The sequence below is a fragment of the Chelonoidis abingdonii genome, chromosome 1 (genome assembly GCF_003597395.2).
Source record: "Chelonoidis abingdonii isolate Lonesome George chromosome 1, CheloAbing_2.0, whole genome shotgun sequence".
Taxonomy (NCBI): domain Eukaryota; kingdom Metazoa; phylum Chordata; order Testudines; family Testudinidae; genus Chelonoidis; species Chelonoidis abingdonii.
The window spans coordinates 60764819-60790057 of NC_133769.1; the positions used below are offsets into that span (position 1 = coordinate 60764819).

General features: G+C 41.7%; 1 protein-coding gene across 4 annotated transcripts in view; it reads right to left on the minus strand.

Moving 5' to 3' along the window:
- Positions 1-5764: 5764 nt before the first annotated feature.
- Positions 5765-25239, minus strand: part of SLC38A1 (solute carrier family 38 member 1) — a 60830-nt gene continuing 41355 nt past the window's right edge. For all 4 annotated transcript variants that reach the window (XM_032802453.2, XM_075066002.1, XM_032802454.2 and 1 more), the window contains exons 5-16: positions 19917-19990; positions 18142-18234; positions 17729-17810; positions 16045-16127; positions 14990-15048; positions 14751-14879; positions 13751-13830; positions 12103-12203; positions 9552-9670; positions 8229-8370; positions 8039-8136; positions 5765-6795 (exon numbers count right to left, since the gene is read on the minus strand). In XM_032802453.2, the coding sequence (XP_032658344.1) occupies positions 6694-6795; positions 8039-8136; positions 8229-8370; positions 9552-9670; positions 12103-12203; positions 13751-13830; positions 14751-14879; positions 14990-15048; positions 16045-16127; positions 17729-17810; positions 18142-18234; positions 19917-19990 (1162 nt within the window). In that variant the 3' untranslated portion in view covers positions 5765-6693. The remainder of the gene's footprint in view (positions 6796-8038; positions 8137-8228; positions 8371-9551; positions 9671-12102; positions 12204-13750; positions 13831-14750; positions 14880-14989; positions 15049-16044; positions 16128-17728; positions 17811-18141; positions 18235-19916; positions 19991-25239) is intronic.

Genomic DNA, 25239 nt, shown 5'->3' on the forward strand with positions numbered 1-25239 from the left:
TTCAAATTTGTGCTCATGTTTAAAACAAATATTACTGCAAGACTTGTCCTTATCCTAGGCTACAAAGCAAGCTTGGAAAATTAAATATTTATTTTTAGACCCGTTTCTCAACCTCTATTTTTCATAAATATTGAATACTCTATTGAACAGTGTTAACATGGTATGGAATATGCTCGATCACTTTATCTCTAGCTCCTATTTCTAAAGCATGATTATTTTAGTGGGTGAAATTCACCTGGTGCGGCAAAGCCTGTTTAAGATACTAGTGCCACTTGATCACTACCAACAACCTAGGAGGTGACTAGGCATTGTGTGGGTCCTTTGCACAGGGAGTAATTTCACCCATCATGAGCATTGTTTGAATAATTTGCTATTGAGAAAATATGAATACAGGCATTAGCATTGAATTCTAGTAAATTCATTGGACTATATTGAAAAAATGCAGCCATTTTCTTGCTACATTCATCACTATAATTATAGTTTTAGGTTTAAAGTTTACTTGAGGCAACAATGATAAAGGATAGAGGGGAGGGGATGTACATATTGCTACGTGAGAAGCTAAGGTATTCATGTTTCTGTTCAAATTTGGATACAAACATCTATTTTTGTTAATACACAGTGACTAACATCTATTTCACAGGGGATAAACAATAGCAAAAATATACAGCATCCTATTTATTTACAATATATATATACATAAAAATGAAACATTTCATACAATACCACACAGCTGCATAGATTCTTCTTTAGAAACAAACATGTTCACAGTATGTGAATGTTCAGACCATTTCAGCCCTGTACTTATTAATTTGCTACCATTTTCACAGTTTGTAATGAAAGCCTTCCATTTTGATACAAATAAAACATTCTTTGTATATATTATAGGGAAAAGGTTTTCCTGATGCAAAGTGCTCTTGGAAACTTTTGTGTGAGCTTCTTGGTAGCAGGAAAGAAGAGCCATTATTGGTATTGTTGATGGAATAGAATACACACTGTTGTGGGTTGGTCCTAAGGATACCAGTGTTAGGATTGTGGAACTAGATTGGGGTCATTCAAAATCAGAAGGCTTTTTGCCAAGATGCTCTTTCGTCTTAATATAAGATTAAAGCAATTAGTCTTTGCGGATTTAGGATGGGCTATAGATATCATTATATATAATTAATTATTCATACCGCACCATAAATACGTATGGTGCTTTGTATTATGAGGCAGATGTGCAGATGAAACCCATGCTGTCCCCAAACATGTTTTCAAAGTTTCATTTAAATGTGTGACCAGTCAAAATAGAACACACACGTATCATTATTAAGCTCAGAAAATCAACTTTCTGGAGTGGATGGATATCCTGAAGGATAGAAATTACCCTTCTGGCAAGGGGCCAGAACAAGGGCTGTATACCACTGAGATCCCCCTTATATCCTCAGATTAGGGCTTATGTGACACATAGGTCTTGTGCAGGCCCATCTGTACACTTCATCCCAAAACAGCATTACTTCCAAGATTCTAGGTCCAAAATTGTAATGTATTTTACTTATTTATGTTTATAAACAGGCAGGGGGAGAGAAGGGAGATAGCTTCTTCATTTCTCTCCACAGCTCACTGTCAATGAAATGCTAGTCAAGATCAAAAGCCAAAAGCAGAGGATTTTATGGGCCAGATCTGCAGCTGGTGTCAGTCAACGTAACACTGGCTCACGATCTACTCCTAAAACCTTATTAGGAACTCCTGCTTGGAACTACTTCCTCCTTCTCCCACCACTTTCCAATCACCGTAACAGAACAGTTTAACTAGCTTCACGTCCAGTCTATGAATCTGCAGTGTCCACAACAGTGACAAGCTCTCTAGAAAAGGAAAGCATGCTGCCACCTACTAAGTAGATACAGTACTCTGTATCCTACTAATTTAACAGAGGAACTCCTATAGCGTTTTACAGTGCTCTTAAAAGCCTAGCTAAAATGTGGGATTCATACTTTTGTTGGATATAAGTTCACTAGTTCAAACAAACTGAATAACAGCAGTACATTTTACAGATAACCTTATACAGTGATTTTGACAGTTACAGTAGGGTCTATTGCATTCTGTTAAGAATGTATAAACCTGATGAGAAAATAAAAAAGCATTATTTCACAGTCTGTACCACAGACATCAACATACATATTATTCCTTTGCATAAATAGCTATATATACGAGTCCAGTAAATCAGTCTGAGTGAAATCCCCACACCCCCACACCCCATGTACGGGGCCAGCACACAGCCTGTTTAAGGACTGAGTCCATCTTACACCCTTTCAGGACAGAAATGATGATGGTCCTATGCCTAGGGGAAATTGCACTCAGTGCATAAATCCTGCTAATTAAATTTATTTTATTCAGTAAGACTGCAGTATGCAAATTGAAGAAGGGAACAGAGTGGGTGAGGAAGAAGTAAAGAGGGAGAGTGCCCAACTCCCATTGAATATCAGTGGGAGTTGGGCATCTAACTCATTTGTGCCTTTGAAAGTCCCCCTCAATATCTCCTCTGTCACAGTCCCATCAACTCAGTAATCTCTACTGTCAGTAGTAGAAGGAAGGAAAAGGGAAGGAGGAGGACAACCCCAGAGTACTTGTGGGATAAAACAGTCACCTAAGAAATTTTCACAGGTTAAAGTTAGTCTTTTAGGGTTTGTGTACACTACAAACCTAAGTCTACTTATATTAGGTCAACTTACATCCACCACAGTAATTAATGTGGTGGTTCATGTCCACACTACCCTCTTTGGGTTGGTGGTGCATGGCCTTACCAGGAGCATTTCTGCTGACCGAATAGGAGGCAGTGTGGGGAGCTGAGAGCCTGGTCTCTGAGCTCTGCTGGCAGCTCCCTGCCTGGAGCCTGGCTGCCCCACAGGCTTCTAGTGGGCTGTTCCCCTCTTTGCTTCCCACTCCCAGCGAGGACTGGAACAAAGCTGTTTGAGGCTTTTTACCTCCACATTTCCCACAGGGAGCCGGGGGAAGCCGCCTGGGGCTTCTTACCATTGGGGAGCAGCGTGCAGCTGCCTCAGCTTCTTGCCCCTCCCCTCACCAAAAGCTGGCATGGGGCTGCTTGAGCTTCTCACCCTGACTTCAGCTGGGAGCAGGATCCAGCTGCCCATCTCTCCAGGACAGCAGGGCTCCTGTTGTGAAATTGACATGAAAGCTGATGTAAGAGATGCAGTGTCTACACAGACACTGCACTGCACTAACTACACTGATATAAGCCTTATTCCTCTCGGGGAGGTGGAGTTATTATGTCGGCATAGTAGGGCACTTACATCGGCGGGACAAGGCTGTAGTATGTACACTGACATAATTAGGTTAACATAAGCTGCCTTATTTTGACCTGTGTAGCATAGACAGCCCATAGGGCTAGACCCTTACAGGTTCTGAGCATCTCCTGCAAGTTGCTAAGTGACCTCAACTCCCAGTGACTTTAAGCGATGTAAGGACAAGGCAATAGGAGTGAAGGCAATTTAGCAGCTCACAGGAAACTCAATTATCTTGAAGTATCAGGTCTGTAAAAAGAAAAAACTTAGTGACAAATAATATCCATAGATATGATTGCTAATCCTAGTCTCTTTTTCCTTAGTTATAGTGTGAGTATAAAATAAATCAGCCACTGAAAATGAGAGAGTCATCACAAATTGGCAGGTACACCTGAACTTATGAAGGGCATTATTCAACTCTGAATGTACACCTGTATTCCTGGTAGCCATTAGTTCCAATGCTAGTGTAACCCTTCTGCCAGGTGGAGCCAGCAGCAACAAGGGCCGGGTTCAGTATCTAGTGGTTCTTTTTCAACAATACAACACAAAATGGGCTCGAGCCCGCACCCAGTGACCTGGGACAATTACACACAACCCCTCTGGATGCCTCTAAGAGGCAACACTTCCTCTCTCACAAGCGCAGAGTCTGAGTGTAGCAAAAACTTTTAATAAAAGGAGGGAAGAAACTCAGAATTAATTTGGGAAAACACTGCAACTAGGGTTCATAAACACAAACCATGAGCAAAAGACCCACCCCCAGGTAATTTGGGCAGTGTCCTTTCGCCTCAGGTTCTTAAGTCCAGCAACCCAAGTCCCTTCAACGTGCCCATCCCTTCTCTGTACTCCACTCACAGTTGCTGTCCTTGGCCAGTGCAGCCCCAGAGTTCGAGGTTCATCTGCAGAGTTCACCTCCCATGCTGTGTGGAAGTGGGGGGTGTGGTGTAAGGAGGCACCTTACATGCCCCAATGGCCACTTGCTGCACCTCTCTGCAGGTCTCTGCTCTGGCCCTCTCCACCAGCCTCTCTGCCAGCCACCCTGCTGGCCACTTGCCAAGATGTCTCTCACTGATTTCAACTGTTAGTGGGGGAGCCTCACTGCTGGTGCACACTGGCCAGTCTCTTGCAATAGAGACACTGTCCCAAAGTAGGTCTAATACTCAGACCTAGGTATCAGTGATTTCAGCTCTGCAGCATGTAACAAGACTCTCAATTGAATCTAAATTAACTCTATTATACCACAGAGAGAGGAAGGGTCAAACAGTGTCTAAGACCCTTAAACAAGGCCCACCCTCTCTCAAGTCATTAGACTTTGGAACCCATGTCCTCTGCCTAGCAAGTGCCGTTCAGTTGAGGGTGAGTCCCTCCACTGGGGTATGCCAGGTACAGTTCGGCTGCCCTTGGTTCACACAACAAGGATAACAATGCTTTATTACTCCTGCCCCAATAACAAGGAGACTGGGGATCCAATACCAACCATAAGTGATAATTTGGGCAAGCAATCCCATCATGCTGAACACCTAGGCTGGGTGGGTGTGTGCAGGCAAACGACTTCAGCTTCTGAAGTCTTTTTCCACAGCTCACCACTAGATGTCAGGGAAGAGCTCATTCAGACTCTGTTTACACTAGGACAGGGATCGGCAACCTTTGGCACATGGCCTGCCAGGGTATGCTCCCTGCCAGTCCGGGCCGGTTTGTTTACCTACTGCATCCACAGGTTCGACCAACCGAAGCTCCCACTGGCTGCGGTTCACTACTCCAGGCCAATGGGGGCTACAGGAAGCAGCAGCCAGCACATCCCTCAGCCCCCATTGGCCTGGAACGACTAACTGCAGCCAGTGGGAGCTGCAATTGGCCGAACCTGTGGATGCAGAAGGTAAACAAACCGGCCCAGCCTGCCAGGGGGCTTACCCTGGCAGGCTTTGTGACAAAGGTTGCCGATCCCTGCACCAGCAACCTAGCACACGTTTGACAGCATAATTCAGACTCTCTAATTCACACATAAAGAACAATACAACACGAACAAATGTGTGTCCCTGGTAGTACATTATTACTAAAAATGATTCGGTATGTGATGATAAAGATCACCTGCTTAGTACCTGAATCTCTAACTTGAGCCATTCTCCAAACTGACAATATGCCACAACATAAATGCAAAGTTAGAGTGGCTCTGCAAATAATTTATAGCTATTTTTGTTTGATCCTGAAGAAACAGAAATAGGCTTTTTAAATATAAAAATGTGTTCTATTTAAAGAGATATTAAAAAAATAAAATCTGGCTTGATTCCAATTAAGAATCCAGTTTTGCATAAGGACCTGATCCTGTTCCCACTGGAGTCAAAAACTCACATTGACTTCAATGGGAGGAGGGCTAACCCTAAAAGGTTAAGTTAACTTCTTTACAAGGTCATATGCAGATATGCAAAACTATCCTAAAGGAAAAGGCATTAAGTATGACTAAAGGTGGTGTTTTTTTGATATAACTGGAATTTTTCATTTTTTTCTTGAAACGTGTGGATGTATAGTAAATATTTGTTTATATGGAAGAAAATGCATATTTCTGAATCTTTCCTTTCACACAAAAATCAGCTCTGCCTTCTCCTGGTTGGTTTCAAATGTTCAGTGCTCTATACCATGTCTGTTTCTAGTCAGTTTCAAAAGGGTTAGTGATATTTGATATTCCTCTTGGTCTAAGGTCACTCATGGTTGAGTATGTGTCCCTGCATGGTGATTTGATGTACTATCAGCTCAACCATTTGGACTGGCTGCTCCAATTACTTTTTTTTTTTTTTTTTACATCACAAAGAGCAGCACCAATACAGGACATACTTTTATCTAACACCAGCTGATGCTTTCATGGTGCCCTTCATATAAACACTCCAGAATGCTACACTTACTAAATGAGGGGAAATAGTTTACAAAATAGTAATGAAAAACCAGATTAAATGTATGCAATTTAAGAGTACAGTTTTGGTTAAAAAAAGATGGTGAGAGCTGAACATCATTTGTGAAAACTATTCTAGAATCTGGATTTGCAAAACAAAAAACAAATACACGTCTTGCTCCAAGGTACTAAATATTATGGTTTGGAAGTTTTAGGACTAGTATTAGAACGATCTAATTCATAGCCAGAAGAGTAAAAATTAATTATGATTGGAACCAAGTGGCAAAGCCATGTAAACCCTTGCAGACAATCAACACAAACTTAACATTGATTTGATAACTCACTGGAATTGGAGAAACTGATATTGCTGTTGGGAAAATGGGCATTTTCTGCAAGCAAATACATCTATATCAGTATTTCATTATTTGGATTTGATCTGAGTAAACTCATAATGGATGGGACAGATAAAACAGAATGGTGGTGATTCTGGTGAGTACCAAACAGGGATGTATCCTTTTCAGCATGATGTTGACTTCAGTTGCCTTCAGCACTGTCTCCTGAGTGCACCCAGTCATAGATAACCAAAGGAATGCTCACTAGGGAAAACAATATTCCCAATGCCATGAAAAGAGAAGCCTGAAAGAAAAAAGGAATGGAGCCTTTCAACTAAGGTAACATTTTCCTTAGAGAGACTTAAAAATTGATACTGGGTTTCAAAATTGCAAATGAAAACAAAGCTCTGAATTCCTTGTTAAGCACTGAGAATGAAAATTTCCTCTATCCTCAGTTCACAACCTCCGCCTTAAGCGCTCATTTCAGTGACTATCTGAAGAGGGCTGAATGGGTTCTCCTCTGGTACCCCTTGGCTCTGCTCTTTAACCAGCCAATGGGCTCATTGGAGAATGAAGTAAAGCACATGCACTGGGTCATCCCATGAGGGTTTACTTGCACAGCATTTCAGCCATGGTCGTCTTGGGGAGCTAATGAATTAACCCACATATGTAACCTAAGATTCTTGCATGCCAGTGCAGAGAAATAACTATATGGAATCACGAGCCTGGCCCAAATGAAGTTCTTGATTATGAAGTAATCAAATAAAATTAATCCAAATCACTACTGTAATATGAAAAAAACCCAAAGGCATGATAACAGAAGGGCTGGTTCTGGTAGCGCACTGAGTGCACCCAGCAAATCAGAGGGACTATTCAGAATCTTACATGACTCTATTCACAGCTGGGAAATTAGCAGGATCTTTGACCTTCATCAAGAAAGTTTTTTATTCTAATCTCAGTATGGGAAGGATTGTGACATTTTCTGGACTGCAAGCCTCCCTTGACATGCAGTAAAAACTTGTAAGGCCTTGCTGAGATCAAGTTGTCACAGTCCTGTATGCTCACAGACGGTGAAGAGCTGGCTCCTTTTGCAGGGGGCGCCCAAAATTTGACTGTGATCCCTTAAAACAAATGTGAAGTGCTGCAAACATGACACACTGCAGGCTCTTTCAGGTAATGTGTTGCAGTGCAAAATAAGTTGTGGCTATGGTGGCAGCTCCTCTACTGCCAAACTTCAAGGGACTCAGAACCTTGTTAGGAATTACTATTGTTTAAATTGTGGTACTTCCGGATGGCACCCAATCAGATCAAGGCCTCAGTGTGCTAGGTGCTGTACAAACACATAAGAAGGTAAGAGTCCCTGCACCAAAGGTCTTACAATCTAATTTAAGACAAAACACTGCACAGCAGTGTGACAGAGGGAGGAAGGACAAGGGTAGCAGCAATAGGTTCACATATGTTCAGACAACAGATTAGATCTGTTCTCAGCCTAATACATTTTAATGAGTACCAGGCAAAGCACTACATTGATCTACAGAAAAACATACCCAAATCCTCTGAGTAAATTTTTCCGTATCCTGATGTGTGATTTTTAAATACAGCGATGAAGGAAGAATGAAAATCAGCATATTGGCAGAAGTTACTCCTGTAACATTCAAATAAATATGTTAGTTATTGTGGAATTTCACATCTGCCAACAACAGCTATTTATTATTATATAAAACCAGAATACTGTACCTATAACTCCAAAAATATCCTTCATTGAGGGGATAAAAATTACTAACAGGTTGATGAAAATCAGGAGGACAAAAGTAACCACAACATGATGGGATAAGTCATATTTTGTCTTTTTAGCCATCTCAAATAAAGAAGAACGCACCTGTAGGAAAAGGAGGAGTTCTCTGTTAGGAGCAGCATACAACTTTCAAGCCCATATACTAATTTTTATTGATACTGTGCATGACAATGAGATTTTCATGGATGCCCCAGTGATTCTGGAGGACTCGAATGTACTGCCTTTGGAATAAGCCTTACATTTAATTCAAAATCTGAGAACTGGATTTCTATGTGTCTGTACAAGTGTATTTTCCCCTAGATTATATTTCTTGACAGAGGCCAGGGAGTATGTTAATATGTACATTTTAGTTCAAAACTGCTGTTCTACTAGGGTGATAGCTCATGTAATCGGTTTTGTGTGTGGAACTAAACAGCGATGAGAAGGAATGGAATTCACCTACATCCAACTCTACAACATAGCCACTCTGTGGGTCCCATTCCAGTCAGGGCCAGCTCTAGCCATTTCACCGCCCCAAGCACGGCCGCGGACCAGCGGACCCTCCACAGGGTCCACCGGAGCCACCTGCCGCCCTCCCGGCAACCAGCAGAGCGCCCCCCGCGGCATGCTGCCCCAAGCACGTGCTTGGCGCGCTGGGGCCTGGAGCCGGCCTTGATTCCAGTCTACATAGTACGTTGGAATAATGTCACTCATGTGAGTGAGGAGGTATTGAATCCACTAGATCTGCACAATTGTGGATTCAGTGACTCCTTCCCCAACCTGCTCATAATGCCTCTTTCTGTATCAGACTCTTCAACTGTTGTACAGAGCTCCTTGATCTCTGCAACACACAGGGGAAGTGGAGGCTGCCCTCATGGTCAGTCCATCCCACCCTCTCATAAAGAGCCCTACTACAACAGGGTTACTGAAAGGGATTTCTGTGGTTCCTCTGTTCTTGGATTTCATCCTTGATTTGGCCTCTATTGAGATCAATAGGGTAGGATAAGGCCCTTATGTATTTTCATTTTAAATCAACTTAACACCTTCCAGTTCCATGAGAGATTAATCTATTTTAATTGTATGATAGTTTCTTATTCTCCCATCCAGAACTCCCAATGAAGCCAATGGGAGTTTAATATGTGGAAAGACTGACTGCAGGATCAAGTACTCTCTAGTCTGTCATTGATTCAGAAACCAGGCCACACACACAAACCAGCCTTGCTTTGGGAGAGTGTACCTACTACAGATCTTAGCTGTTTCTAAATTGCAAGAAGCCTTATACTTACAGTGAAAAAAAGCACTGGCACTGTGAGTATGACTGCAAAAATGACAGCCACACGCACTGTCAGGATGAGGATGTCATCTCTACTCTGGTAGTTGTTAAGCAGATCTGAGTGCACTTTGTCTGCAGGGAAGACAATAACGTAAATGTTCCAGCAAATAACCAATTAATTTACAGAAACCGTCACTTAACAATGGCCTTCTTGAACAAATAAGTGATGTATCAGCAAACAAAAGGGCACGGAATGAAACATTCTTGAGTTAAAATATGTTTTAAACCATACTCCAGTGATTCCATGTTTCAAGATTAACTCTTTGGGGCCCTGTTTCAGGAAAGCATCCCCAGTCAAGAAAGCACAAGGTTAACTCTAAGCTAAAGTCCATTGGAGAAGACTACAGGGAGGCATAGCGTAGCTACTGGGGATTTTTTGGCAGCTTAAACTTACATAAAAATAACCACATGCACTGTCCCTGCTGAATTTATACTAAATTATTAGGTTGCACTAAATAAGTCCACATAGCAAATAGAGTGCTAGGAGAAAACAGAACATCTTCTCTTGAAGAACAAATCCCTTTTTAGGTCAACCCTTTCCCCATGAGGTTTCTCTGACCACACAAACTGCGATCCAGCTACTTCTGGTGGCTACCCCCACACCTCCATTTTCCCCCTTGAACCTACCCTCAGCAACACTCACAGCCCTTGCACCTCAATGACCACCTCCTGGAGGAAGTGATCCATTCTAAATGCTCCTGATATGGGTCACCAGGAGCGCCATGTGTACTGACAATATTTTAACAAGGCCTCCCACAAAAGCATCTCCCTTAACCAGTGAGAAATGCTGTGGACCAGGTGTGCACGTACTGGCAGACAGGAAGAATATAGTATTCATTTGTTTGTTTCCACAGCTTTAAAAAAACTCTCATAACTGTAACCAAAGGAAGCAAATGCACTGGCCACAAAAAAAAGTATATTAATCTGCCCTTTCCTGGAAGTGTTCAGACTTTGTTTCTGAAAGGTGTCCTGAGAAAACTGATAGCACAGAAGAGTAGTCAGCCTGTGTAATCTGATGTGGGGAGGCAGGAGGGTAAAGACTTTGCAGGGGGCTCATTGGGGATATATAGTTTTAAAATACCTGCCATTTGGTGCAATCTGGTCTATTCCTAAAGGCAAAAATATTACTTGTCAGAAAGATTTGACCCTAAAGGATAAACCCTCTCTGGCAAGAATCACTTATAAGTATACAGAAAAAGCCTGAAATCATCCCAAACTTTCCTTCAGTTTGCAAGTGCAATTTTAAAAGGGGGCTGGCATAGTCCCTTCTCATACCTGGCTTATACCACATGAGGCGCATTCTGCCATTATAAGCCCAGGTTGCTGCCTCTGTACCTCTGGTCTCCTACTCAGCATGACAGCGAAATACTATACAGCCCAAGCAAGTGACCTTTATCAATACCTAATTTTTTGTAACTGTACTCCTGTAATGTACATATGGCAATAACTGCAACACCCTGAGCAAACAAACAAAGTAGTGTTGGTTTAAAAAAGAGAAGGCCAAAATAAAAATGCTATTCTGGTCTCTGAAAGGATGAGGGAAAGGGCTACAGAAAAAAAAATGCATTCAAAAAAGGCATGTTTCGGTCAGCCTCAAATGATGATCCATGGGGAAGGAGAAAAGTAATGCTGCCTTTTCACACCCCAATTCTGCAACTGATAGGGTGCAGGCGAACATCGGGGTTGGGGGCTCTCACACATTCAGCATTATCCACACAGTATTAATATTCAGGCACATGATAAAGTAGGAAAGAATTGGGTTTCCTCTCCTCACAGATTCACGCAATCTGTAGGGTTAGATTTTACTCTTCTGTGGACTTGTCTCCAGGGTTCCTGCTCCAGGTTGCCCCCAGGACTTGGTCCCAGCACCATAGGCACCGACTTCTGCTCCCAACAGTGGGTGCTCGACCCCCTTCTGCCCTTTGCGCCGCCCCCGATTCCATCCCTGTCCCCGCATCCATTACAACCCCTTCCCCAAAGTCCCTGCTCCAACTCTGCCCCCCGCCCCTATTCCAACTCCTTCCCCAAATCCCTGCCCCCGCCTCACCACCTCCCCTGAGCGCACCATGTTTCCTCTCCTCCCCCCTCCCTCCTGGAGCTTGGTACACCACCAAACAGCTGTTTGGTGGTGGCAAGTGCTGGGAAGTAGGCGGAGGAGTGGGGACATGGCTGGCTGCCTGCTGGTGGATGCAGAGCATCCACTAATTTTTCCCCGTGAGTGCTGTGGTGTCTGGGAGTTTCAGTGCATTAGTCTGGCCTTTCCTCCTTTCTCTTTCATTTTTGAAGTTACATTGGCAAATGCTGCATATAGCTACTGTCTGTAGCCATTCAGAGCACCAGTAAAGAAGAGATTTGTATCTTTACGGAAAAGGTTATGGAATTTTTTTTGAAAATTCTAGTAAGGTAAGTGAGTGGGATTCTCCTTTTTCAGTGGGTAAATGTTATTGATTTCAGCTGGATTTTTTCTGACCGATATGTTACATCATCAAAAGCTGCTTACTTACCATAAAAAGTGAAATAGCCAAAAACAGCAGTCATTAAATACATAATGAACATGGCAAAAAATGAGATATTGGAAACCATTTGCATTCTCTTCTGTGTGCGACTGGAAAAAGAAGAAAACATAAAGAATGGCTGCATTTTGTTTGAATAACTGTTGTAGAAATGTATAAACCTTTGCACAAACAAAATTAACTAGCATCGGAGAGACTCCAGAGCGTGTCTTTTCTTCATTTAAATCAGTGATCCCCAATAGCTGTACTGAAGGAGAAGAATGACTGGGGGACTAAGTCTCTCAAAAGCCATTGGTAGCCTCCCAGTTTTGCTAGGGTTTTAAGTCAAGAGAACATAATGACCATTCTGTGAATACTGCCATCCCCAAATCTCAATGGGTGGCTATAGCCCTTAGCAGTAACCTCTATTGTAGAGAAAGTGTCAGCTTGGAACTGCTTCTATGTGCAAATTAAAGGATCAGTAAAACAGAATATTAACATCCTAAATGTTTGCAAAAAATGGTCTGTGTCCTCTGGTAAGGAGAACTGCTGTAGTTTAAAAAAAATTGGTTAAACAAACATTTCATTTTTTACACTAATTTTGAAATGCTTAAACCTGGGTGCCTAGTGCTGGGCTCTTAATCAATATTTTGATACCAAAATAGAAACACCCAGATTACAGAAGAGCTGAGCACTCAAAAATCCCACTGAAGTCAATGGAAGCTGAAAGTGCCCAACAGCTCCCAGTTAGACACCTTATAAAGTAGCCAGAATTTCAACAAACAGCAGATCCTTTGACAAGTATGGGAACTGCAGCAGGCTGAGCACTGCTGAAATTCCAGTAACTTGTTTTAGGTATTTAAATAGGAGCTGAACTCTTTGACCTTGAAGCACTAATGCAAAGACATTAATATGGAGTAAAGAGAAAATGGCATACAGTCATTTAGGAGCAGATTTTGCTTCATGACAAAAAATGTTTTTATCTAAGATATAAAAATATCAGCCCTGATTCTCTACTGGATCTGAGCTGTGCTGGAGGGAGCAGTTGCAAGGAGCCAGTTGCAGCTCCCTGATCATTGGCCACTCAGCCTTGATAGATGTTAGAGCAGCAGGGCGCCTACTGTAACTTGCACCAGTGCAAATCAGGTCACCACACCTACTGCCTGCTCATGCCCCTTTGCTCCCCTTATGCGAGGGACAGAGGTACAGTTCCTGGTGTGAGAGGCTCATCTTCTTCATCTTTCGTACACAAAGAAAAGTTATTGGTGCCAGTCATATCGTTTAACTATACCGGATGTGGTTTAAAAACACATTGGGGTGAAAGCCTGTACATAAAAAGCATAACTTCTTGTCACAGGCTTTTTGCTACAATGGAATCAATGGCATTAGCTGAAGTACAAGACTCTAGCTTGTAAACTATAATAATTTGCACTGCTTGGCTCTCCAAAATCGCTGTGTCATGCTAAAGAAAACCCCTGGGACGTCATGTTACCCCATAGGGAATCCAGATTTACCTAGCTTCAAGCAGTGCTCCTTTGTTTTCTGATTTTATTAAACTACTTTTCCTTTGAATTACGAGGGTGAAGTGGAGCAACTCTGCACTACCATTTTAGACTCTAAACAGTTCATTTTAAACAAACAAACAATAAAAAAATCTTACTCTTTAAGTTCGCTGTAAATTGGAAGGACCGATGGGTGGCACACAAATGCAAATGCGAGGGTAGGCAAAGCATAAACAGTCTGTTTGAACATAATTGAAGAAAAGCCAGTTAGGAAAAATACATATTAAGAAATCAGTGTTTCAACTACCTCATCTCCCAGCTTTCTAAACTCTTCAACTGAACATTGAGAGTCCTTGCAGGGAAGGCAGAGTGCCTGTCAAAAACATCAGGAACAATAACTTTTCAATGTGAGGACACAATCTATGTATTTTTCTTGCAAATATTTCTGATTCAGTTCAGAGACAGCAGTTGTGTAGGTGCTGCTACCACCAGGTTTATTCCCTTGAATAAGACACTTTCATATCCTCTTCATATTCTGTCTGGGGATGGGTCCTGCTTTGAGCAGGGGGTTGTATTATATGACCTCCTGAGGTCCCTTCCAACCCTGATAGTCTATGATTCTACTATTGCTGCCAAACACACTCTTGTGTGACAGGGGCAAATGTTTGATCTTGACATGCCATGAGGAGGAATATTATTTCAGTGCCATAGAATGGATGCTCAGAGGAGTCTGACAGTGATAGATCAGAGCTTGACTGTGATATTTAGTCTCAGCCCATAGGAAGGAGCTGTGCAGAGGGTCACTGTCCCAGAAGGAGTACTGGGACACATTCTGTTTCAAGGAGGCAGATGCCTGCTGGAGCTCCCAGGCATTACAATCTCTGTATTGACTGATAGTGCAGTTCATTCTCTCTTTGAAGCGGGCCAGATCTGCTGCCTGGTGCAAAGAGAGGCAGAGCCTCAACTCCTTAAAGTCCAATGGAACCTGCCCCTTACACAGGCTGAGGGAGAAGGTTCATTATGCCCTTCCCATAACAGCGCATCTGTGAAAGGGCCACGGAGACTATGGATCTAAATGATGTGTCTCATTGACTAGGAATATGGAGTGTGATATCAAATTATCTGAATTAAAAATAAACATCATAGAAAGAAACATACCTTGGAATTAAAGGTAACATACTTTGGTTGACACATATCTTCATGTGCTGAGCTAACATTTGATATGATAGGTGATGTTGCACTTGGCTCCAGGACTGCGCAGGAAAGTTGAACTTTCTTGAAGATAACCTGCAATAAAGTGCCACATGGTAAACTGTAAAAACTATTATTAAAATAAAAAATACCAAAGACACTATAGGGGCAACTCTACTCCAACCAAAACAGCAAGCAGAACTTACCACTATGAGGAAAAAAACCATGCAACCAAGGGAAAATCCACTAGTATATCCAAGATACCCTAAGAGAAATACAAAAGAAATCTAATCAATAGCTCATTTAATGGTCACTTTTGTTTGTGTTTTTGTTCTTTTTATAGCTTCTTACTTTATAACATAGTTAAAGTTATTACACATTATACACATAATATGCACCATGAACTTCAGGGTAGTATAGAAGTGTCTCATTTTTTTGTCATTTCACAAGGTTGCTACATTTCAGACGTATTAAAACTCTGTTCTGATATGTTTGACTCTCATTTAATATTCCTCTCCTGCCTCCTTGCAGATCATCTATATGGCAGCTTGACTAACTGCAGTCTTGAGAATGACTTTCACAATGGACATAAACTTGATAATAGGAGAATACTCTCCTCATATGCCGCAAATCATGAAGTGCTTAAATGTTAAAAGTTACTATGGGATTAGATTTTCCAAGGGATTTCTTCTCCTCCTTAGGTGCTTTTGGAAATTCCAACAGGTGCCTATCAGCAGCTTTAGGCACTTAAATACCTTTGAAAATCTGGCCATATAAGGTAAGAGGCACCTTGTGGAATATAAGTAATATCCATGTCCATAGACACATTACCTAGACACAACTAGTCAAAAATTTTCAGTGAGAATTGTTCTTGAAATTTTGACTTTTAAGGAAAAAACTTTTGATAATTCTGTTGCAATTTAAAAAAATTACTGGCTCTATGTAATATTACTTTACCTAACGGAATAAATACCCAGGTGGTCATAAAATCTGTAATCAGTTGCCACAAGCAAATGGAAGAGCTAACAAACACAATATTTTGAATCAGTTTAGTTATACTGTGCTAATTTGTCATGTTACTAGCTTTTAATTTAGCCTGGCTTGTTCCAGGATGCCTAATACACAGCTTATTCCTGTGCTAAGGCCACTTTATTCATGACTGAGCAGAGTCTTCTCCATTGTATCTGAGTGGCCAATATGACCTAGAGGGGAGCAAAATTTGTGTACCCCCATTTTATTCTAATGATATTTGCACTCTTACCTAAGTTCTTAAGAAGACACAGGGGGAGGATTATAGTAAATGTCACAGCTACAACAAGAATTCGCCCATCCACATACCATGCCCTGTAAAACATTTCAAAGATATAGTGAAATCTCCTCTTAAAGCACTATCACTGTTTTTTAACAATGGATCAGCCATCCAGAATTACAGCATTTTCTCTGGCTTCCATATGTTGTAAGCTCAAGTACAGGCAAAGACTAGGACAATTTCTGAACTTCTACGGCACTGGTTACATGTGATAGTAAATGGAATATTTTATCAGTAATTGCTTAAAATGTGGCACTCTTTGGAATCTGAGCCCACAACACATTTTCATAGTCAGAGGGCAAAATGTTGCCCTTACTGGTAGGAGTGGTGGCATGAGTGAAGGGATGGAGCAATACCAGCTGGCATTAGATAGAAGCTATCCTGCCAGCACAGGAAAAGGCAGATCAAGTGGTCAGACATAGTGCAGTGCAGCATATGCTGCAGACAGCAGTATACCCACTTAACCTGCTGAGGGCCTGGCCACATGCCCTAAATGACAGACCATGCTACTGAGGGCTGGGATTCACTGGCCACCCCAGTCACTTGACCCTTCCCATAGGCTGTGGTTAGAATCCTCTCCTGGTGGTCTGCAGGGAAAGGAGAGAAATGCAGAATTGTTCTCTACAACATATTTTAAAGTGCTCTGTCCAGTCTTGTATGAAACATCTTCAGGATGATGTTTCCACCTTTTAGCTAAGTTGCAAGACATCATATAACCTGATGTAACAAACAAGACATGTACCAATGTAAAGAAATACCCCTCTTTTTGTTTTGTTTAAGTCAATGGTAGATGCCATCAAGCAGTAACAAGCGGCAGAAATCTACCCTAGGTATTCCACTCCTGTCAAGTTTAGTATTGGGGCACTTGGCACTATGGCAGGGGTGGCTAAACGTGAGCACTTTTACAGTTAAAGTGCACCCTGCTGAGCCCCCCGCACCTCCCCCATTCTCCACCTACCAGATGAAGGTGTAGGGGGGAGAGCTCAGGACTTCTGCCTTGCAGTGGGGTGGTGGGGTATGAGCTTCTCCCCAATGGGGAAGGGGGTTTCAGGGCTTCAGCCTCATGGGGTGCACCTGCCAGGGCTTGGGGCTTCAGCAGGAGCAGGGCTGAAGCCCCAAGCACCATCAGGTGCCTCCCATGGGGCTGAAGCCCCAAGCCCCAGCAGGTGCGCCTCGGCTCTTGAACTTCTGAAGATTGTCATATGTGGCTCGGAGGGTCAGTAAGTTTGGCCTCCCCTGCACTATGGGGACTTCTTTACAGATTGAATCCTACAAGGTGCTCAAAACTCCTGGAGGTGCTGAGTGCATTCAATGCCCATTGGTTTCAATAGGTGTTGAAGGCATTTAATAACCCCTGGTATTGATCAGCATATTGTGGGATCAGACCATAAGATAAGAATGTAGAAATCATTCTTCTGAAGGAAAATCTAAACAGTAATCACTAAAGGCTCATTTATTTTTTGTTTTCTCTCCCTCCGCCCCCACACTTTACAATCCCATTAGGGACCCTGCTGTGAAGATCTGACACTATCATGAGGAACAGCCAATAATTAGTGCTTTTATAAACCCATGCTCTAGCTTATCTACATGAAGTATAGACTCTGAAGTCAAGTAAGCAAAATAGTATTAAACTTACGAAAATGCTTCTTCTTTTCCCATAAGAAACTTTATGGCAGAAGGCAGCTCATTTTTTACTATGAAGAGATAGCTCAGCATTGCTGGGGAAAAATGAGACCATTTTAGAAAGTGGATGTGATACCTTGTGGAATGAACACATAGAAGGATACTGAACCTGTTCTCATGCAAACCCTAAGAAAATACAAGCTGATCTAAGGCAAAGAAGTTTAACTGATTCTCAACTACTGATTCAAGTTGGGTTTTCCCTGATATGTCATTTCAACAGACTACACAGAGAATACTAGTTTGAACTGCACAACAGAACATGAGGGCCCCCAAAACATCACTGGGAGAATGAGAAATTTTAGTGGCTGACAGGCATAAATGTATGTGCATTCCTTTGTCTGCTCTTGTCTTTTATTCTTCCTTTACCTCCAGTATTCTGGAGAGAAGTGGATCCAAAAACAATCATTTTTCCCGGAGTGCCAAAGACCTGCTCGCCAAGCTTTTCATACACCATGCAGCCTGCGTAAACCAATTGGAGGAGAAATCAGAAATCAGGGGTGACAAGCAACTGTCAAGTCAAAACATTTAAGATTCCTCTTCATTCAGCTAATTTCCGCATCCATGCTGCTATTTCTTCACTTTTCACACAAATAGGGGTCTCTACTGTAACTCACAGGAGTCGAGCAAACTTATTTGGAAATATCCTCCTTGCATTTTTAAATGTCAGGAGTGGCTACCAATCACTTTTTGAAAGTTGGAACTCACAATGAGATTATTATATCCCTTTAATAGGTTTCCACCTACAGTCATCATGATATTTACAAACCTGGCATCCTTACATCTTAAGTTTGCTCCCTCAGTAGGAATAATATAAGATTTAATGGAAGATAATATTCAACACAACAGGGATTTGCAAGCCAAGGCTCTAGCAGACAAGCTAGAGAGACACAACTCACCAATCCTGTAATTTTATACAGTTTAACTGACATAGATTAATGCAGAGAAGCCAGACTGTTCACTTAAATTATTATTTTTATTTCCTTATAATATATTAAATTTATGAGTTCTCATTCTCCTAGAGTTCCTGCGAAAGGAGGAAAGTATGAGAACTATAATTAAATATTCCCTGTTTAAAGTCTGTCAAATTCAATTAGTAGCTAGACCCTCTATTAATTACAAGATGTTCCAGTTGAATTTAGCAATTTTTTTTCCCAGTTGTGGCTTGGGCTGACAGAAGAGCTACAGCATTGAGAACACAAGAGGGTATGCAATGAGAATGAAAGATAAGTATTTCAAGTGTTACACTGCACAGATTATCCAAAAGAGGTGTCCCACAAATTGGGTTCCTCGCATTTTCTCCTGGTTGACATTTTCTCTTTAAAACTCACATGAACAAGAAGCAAAATTCAGTTTGAGTTTTAATGCAATGTCATCCCTTGCAGCCTGAAGCCCAGGACAAAATTTTTAGCGTTTCAGGACACAAATGTGTGTGTATCTGCATGTGTAATTTGAATATGCAATTGCTGCCATTGTATACACAGTCATGATAATTGTGTACACAAATTAGGTGTTCAAATGTGGAAGCATTCTCGTGCATGGGTAATTTTGAACGTTTGGACTAAAAGGTTATAACCTCAGGACATTATTCTTAGCCTATGGAACCTATGAAGCCTATTCTTAGCCTAAAGAGTTTAATATTACAATGGCATTTATACATGTATTTAGACATATATTGTGAGCTCCTCAGGGCAGAGTGTGGCTTCTTCTCTATATGGAAAGTACCTATTATTATACCATGAGTACTGTTGGGAACAACATCAATTCTATTTTAGTGATATCATCTTATCCCAGATAAGCTTCACTATACAGTTTCAATATAACTGGAATTGCAATCTTCAGATTGTAACGCAATAAAACAGTTTGAGCCTTTCCTTCTACTTCACTAAAAGGAGTTTCACCGTATCAGAATTCACTGTGAATTGGCTTGACTATATCTTTTCTTTATAGCAATGGGCCAGATTCTGGTTTCACTAATACCACTATAAATATAGAGTAACTCTGAGGGCTTCTGGCCCAGTCTCTCTCTTCTTTTTCAAACTGATGAGAAAAAAAAACCCCAGGCACCTTGCTTTATTCTGAACATCTTTCACCCCCTGTCCTTTTCCCTCCTACTAAATTGATACATTATGATCTCAAATTACCTGTTTCCTTTGAACATATCAACAGGAGATTTATTGAATAAATAGACAGTAATGTCACTGAAGCCAATAGAAACCTACAAGAGAGTGAAAAATAAAATGTATTATAATAAAAGAATTCCTTGGTGCTGCAATTTTGTACATATTGGGACAGATTCTCATTTACACTAAGCCACCTTCATAGTTTTCTGGCAGTGCAAAGGGGCCCTAAAGTAGGTATAAATATAACTGACATGCTTTATGGCTTCTTTACATTGCTATAGTGTAAAAAGGGGACCTAGTATAAATGAGGCTGTAGCCCATTAAGTCTTATATTGAAGGCCAGCCGTGATCAGCTTATGGTGCTCAAAGTTTATAGCCTATTAATTAGTAACCCCTCCCACTTTAAATCTAAACCAAAATAAAAATCTCCTTCCATCTAAGCAGGAAGATCTAGTCAGAGCAGCTGTGAGCCCTATGCTCCCAACTACTTAGTTAATGATCTTTCTAAAATCTGAGGCACAGAATTTTATCTAAGTGTTTATATAAGGACACATCCTAATGTCCATACGAGGGTCACATCCTAATGTTCTTTCCCAAGCCATGTTCCAGAGGATGTTGATGGTATCTTCTGATATTGTTGTGCCTGACTCTGCCAGTGCCACTGGGAAAGTGGGGGCAGAACTGCCCCAAGTAGCCCTGCTAGCCTATTGTACAGGATGTAGTGTGATCTCTCCCAGTCTGTGCACCATTCCAGCTACTCTGGAGTGAAAGGAGATGTAGTTCTTTGCCTTGCACTAGCGTCCCTGTTGGCACTAGCTCACACTGTATGCTCCCCAGAGTGGTGGTCTCTGAGCTACAGATTTTGAGCAGGGGAGACAGCAGAGACACCTCCTCTGAGGTACTGCATGGCACTGGCAACTCCAGTCCCTGCCCTGCACTGAGAGAAGCAGAGGCAGAAGGGTTTGCTGCATCCTGCATTACGGCTGGTGCTTCCTGTGATGGGGCATCCATCATTTGACCCCTGCACTGTGATCACTGGTTTGCAGAAAAATTTGGAAACTAAAATGGGAATGAATGTTTAGTCAGTATTTGCCAGGGACTGAGCAGCACGCCTGATAACAAGGCAGTACCATGAGTCAAGTGCACAACACTACCTTTGCTCAGTGATCCATCTCCTGTAGACCAGGGCACAATTCAAGCAGTGTGTGTTCCTTTTCTCTGTGTACAGTTACATAGGCTGATTGACAACACATTTTCATGTTATGTGTAAGGAGTATTAAAACAATCTGTTGACACTTCTATCATTTTTATCATGACAATACGTCTTAGGACACCATGTAAACAAATCTAAAATTAAACAGAAAACAAGCTGCTACAATAGGTGCGCAGTTTAAAATGCCAAAAACAAGTCTTTTCACTGAAAGGAACATGCAGGAATGACAGTTCGAGAACAATGTTTTCTTCCTTAGACTAGATGTATTTAGGGGCCAAATTATAGCTGCTCTTGCCATGATTGCATGGCCTGAGGTGCGGGGTAGAGTGGAAAAGGGCACAAGAAGCCCCTTCTTCTCGGTGTAACTGTACAGAACATGCCACAGTGATGCAGACAAGCATTACTTGATCTTAAGGGGGCACCAAACCCCTGACACTGGCACTGCACTTCCCAAAGGAACTTGTCCACTCTGGCTGCATTGTACAATGTAATGCCTGGAGGGCAGTGCTGGGAGAGCCCACGCTAAACCTTTCCATAAGGTGGAGTAAGTGCTGCTGCTGAGCATGCTCCCACCAGAGACCACATGCACATTTTTGCACTATATGGGCATAATGTCTCCAGCCATTATTGGTTAGCTGTTGAAGCTAGTCACTTTGCTAGTCGTTGCTTGGCTGTTGAAGCAAGCTGTAACTGAGCCCTTAACGTTAAACTCCTAATTTGCTGACACCAAGCAAAGGGCATCTTCACGGCGGTAAAAATAACAGCTGCAAGCCAGCCAGGTGATGATCTGATCTGTTTCCTTACCTCCCCTCAGGAGTCTCACAAATTGCTATAAGAAACTTGTCTTTTTTCATTAAAGCCATATGAAAAGCCTGTTTGTGTGAGGGCTGTGGTTTAGGCAGACTAGTGCCAGTACCATCCCACAGAAAGGAATGAAAATGTTAGTGCCCCTAGCTCTTTGCAAACTCAAAACATAAGCAGTGAAGCTTTGGCAACTCAGTAGTATCAAAATTGTTCTCATGCTTCACATTTTGTACAGTTTAAAAAAGTGCTGGCAACCACATAAGAAATCCGGGCAAAATTCTCATCCCTAGTCCAAGCCAAGTGTATAGCTATATGCAGAGGACTGATGCAGGACTAGGGAACAGAATCCTGCCTCTCACACTGGGAAGCTATGTTGTCTGTCCACAGCTGCTTCCTTCACTCATCAGCTGTAGCAACTACTGTGAACCACTGCACTGCAGAGGCCTGGGCTTTGTGACCTGGGGATCTGTAAAACTGGTGGACTAACAGGTCACACATCTGCCTCTCCCAGCTCTGCCACACAAACCCCCTTGCATTCCACTGGGAATCAGAACACAGCAGAGCTCGGCTCAACCAGTGCTGAAGTTTTCAGAATCCTCCTCCTAAGGTCCCTCTGTGGACTGGCTCATATGCAGACTTCCAAACATTCGGGAGCTGTGAGAATTTCTCCCCTATTGCTGATATGAAAGAGTCTTTCTTTGGCATAGCTCATAGTTATTAGCCATATTATACTGTAAGCACCTATGTTCTCTCATCTTATTTTACACCTGCAAAGCATCATACCTACCTATTGTGTTAAGTTATACAATATATAACAAGTGTTTTTGTTGCTTTCTTAATCTTGAATTCAGTATGCAAAGACTATATAATCCTGATTCTGATCTCAGTTGTGTAGGGGTTAAATTTGATTCCACTGGAGTCAGTAGAGTCATGCTGGTAGAAACGCAGGCCCTTATTTGTTTAATCAGCTTTTTAACATACAGATTTCCTTTTCCATCTTTGCTTTTTACTTTTAGATTGCAGTGCATGGTTCTTTTCGGTAACCAAAGTCTACCCAAATCAAAGAAGGCTTAGAAACATTTCAAATCTATGTAATTTACAAGTAATGAATACAGCAAGGCCCTCTGTTCAAAACGCAAAAATAATAATACTTGGTCTCTGTCTTTAATCATTTGTAAAGACGTGTGATAAAGATAGCCCTATATATTTGTTGGAAAGAGTCATTTGATGAAGTTGTGAGGAAAAAAAATTATTCTTGATCAACTAGATTCAACTCTCTGCATTGCAGGACATAGGAACATTTTAAACAGTGCTCTTTATTTGCCACAGAGCTCCAGAAGTCAGATTAGGGTTTAGTATCTCGAAGACTGGTTTGATGGCTCATTCCCTGCTAACTTGCCTCTCACTCTCTAACTTGTCACTAACTACTACATCTTTGGTCTTAATAGCTTTGTCTATGACATTGCTAACATGACTGAAAACCATTACGAAGCTAACAAAAGCATGGCTAACAAATATCTGCTATTAAATCTGAATAGTTAATTAAGTAGAGAATAATTCTGTTCTTTATAGGACAAAAAATTTACCCAGTATTCACCTTAGCTAAATACTTTGTACAACATAGGTAACTCCACAGATCTACCCAGTATTTGATTCACAACAAGTCCAACTACTATCAAAGATCATTTTAAGCATATCTAGGGTTCAGAATCATGTACACCTCTACCCCGATATAACGCGACCTGATATAACACATATTTGAATATAAGGTGGTAAAGCAGTGCTCCGGGGGGGGGGGGGGGGGCAGGCCTGTGCACTCTGGCGGATCAAAGCAAGTTTGATATAACACGGTTTCACCTATAACACGGTAAGATTTTTTGGCTCCCGAGGACAGTGTTCTATCAGGGTAGAGGTGTATGTGATCTACTTCTGCTTTTATCTCATTAATGTAAGCATTCAGGAGATACACACCTTTCAACTGCCCCTGAAAACAGAATGCTTTACAGAATGTGGTGTTAGCTTCTTGTTAGTGCTAATGAGTTCAATAGCACTATGTGTGTTGAAAAGAGGAGCAGACAAGGCTGTGAGAGTTTACAAAGAACTAAAGTTTGAGTGGAATCAGAATGGAATTAGACTAATGCTTTGGACCGTTACAGTGACACAGATAGTTCCCATCTACACTGTAACTTTTAAAGCGTAACTGGACCAGGGGCTGATTCCTGATTTGGTTACAGTTGTAGGTTAGACAGGACCCTGAACTCTCCAAAGCAAGTCAATTCCCAGAGTAAAAGTCAGAATGATTTTCTCTTTTCAATAGGTTTCAGATTACAGGGCAATCTTGTACTGCACACACATAAGACAGACATTTGCAAACTGAATATAAAAAATTGAAGCACTGCTATAATTTTAATTAGAAATCACTGATGTAGCAATAGCTCTGTCCACTTCCATTTTTAGTTTGACATATAAGCTAGTGAGTTTATTTTTAATTAAATGTTTGTCAGTGCTGCAGTAGCAAAGCAGTTAAATAACATCCTGAACTGATTTGTATCTTTTCATATTTTAAGTTTCAGATCTGTCTCTTGGTACCATGTGTTAGATCTCAGAAAGGAAAATAGAGGATATAAATCTCATGTGCCTCCTACCCATCATTTTTTCCCCTAGCTGTGCACTAAAAAGTATTAGGGCTTGTACACACTAGTGGTTACTTCAGCATAACTTAAGTCACTCAGGGGTGTGGAAAAGCCATCCCCCGGGAGTGATGTAAGTTACATCGACCTAAGAGCCAGTGAGGACAGTGCTATATTGACGGAAGAAGCTCTCCCACCAACATAGCTACAGCCGCTCGGAGAGCAGGAGTAACTGTGCCAATGGGAGAGCTCTCTCCCGTCAGCATAGACTATATAAAAATTAAACATCTAAGCCTTGGGATTGCATTTGAACAACTGGAACTCTTTAGCTTTGTCTGTCCAAGTGTTCCTTACCCTGGTTTTAGGACAAATACTGAAGCAGCCAGGTGTCTGGGGCCAGATTGTGTTCTGCCTTGCCACTGGGGGGTTATGCCTTGTGTGATCCACCTGAAGAATAGGCACAATAATGGCCTCTAAGGCCTGGTCTACACTACGCGTTTAAACCGATTTTAGCAGTGTTAAACTGATTTAACGCTGCACCCGTCCACACAACGAGGCCCTTTATATCGATATAAAGGGCTCTTTAAACCGATTTCTGTACTCCTCCCCGACGAGAGGAGTAGCGCTGAAATCGGTATTACCGTATCGGATTAGGGTTAGTGTGGCCGCAAATCGACGGTATTGGCCTCCGGGCGGT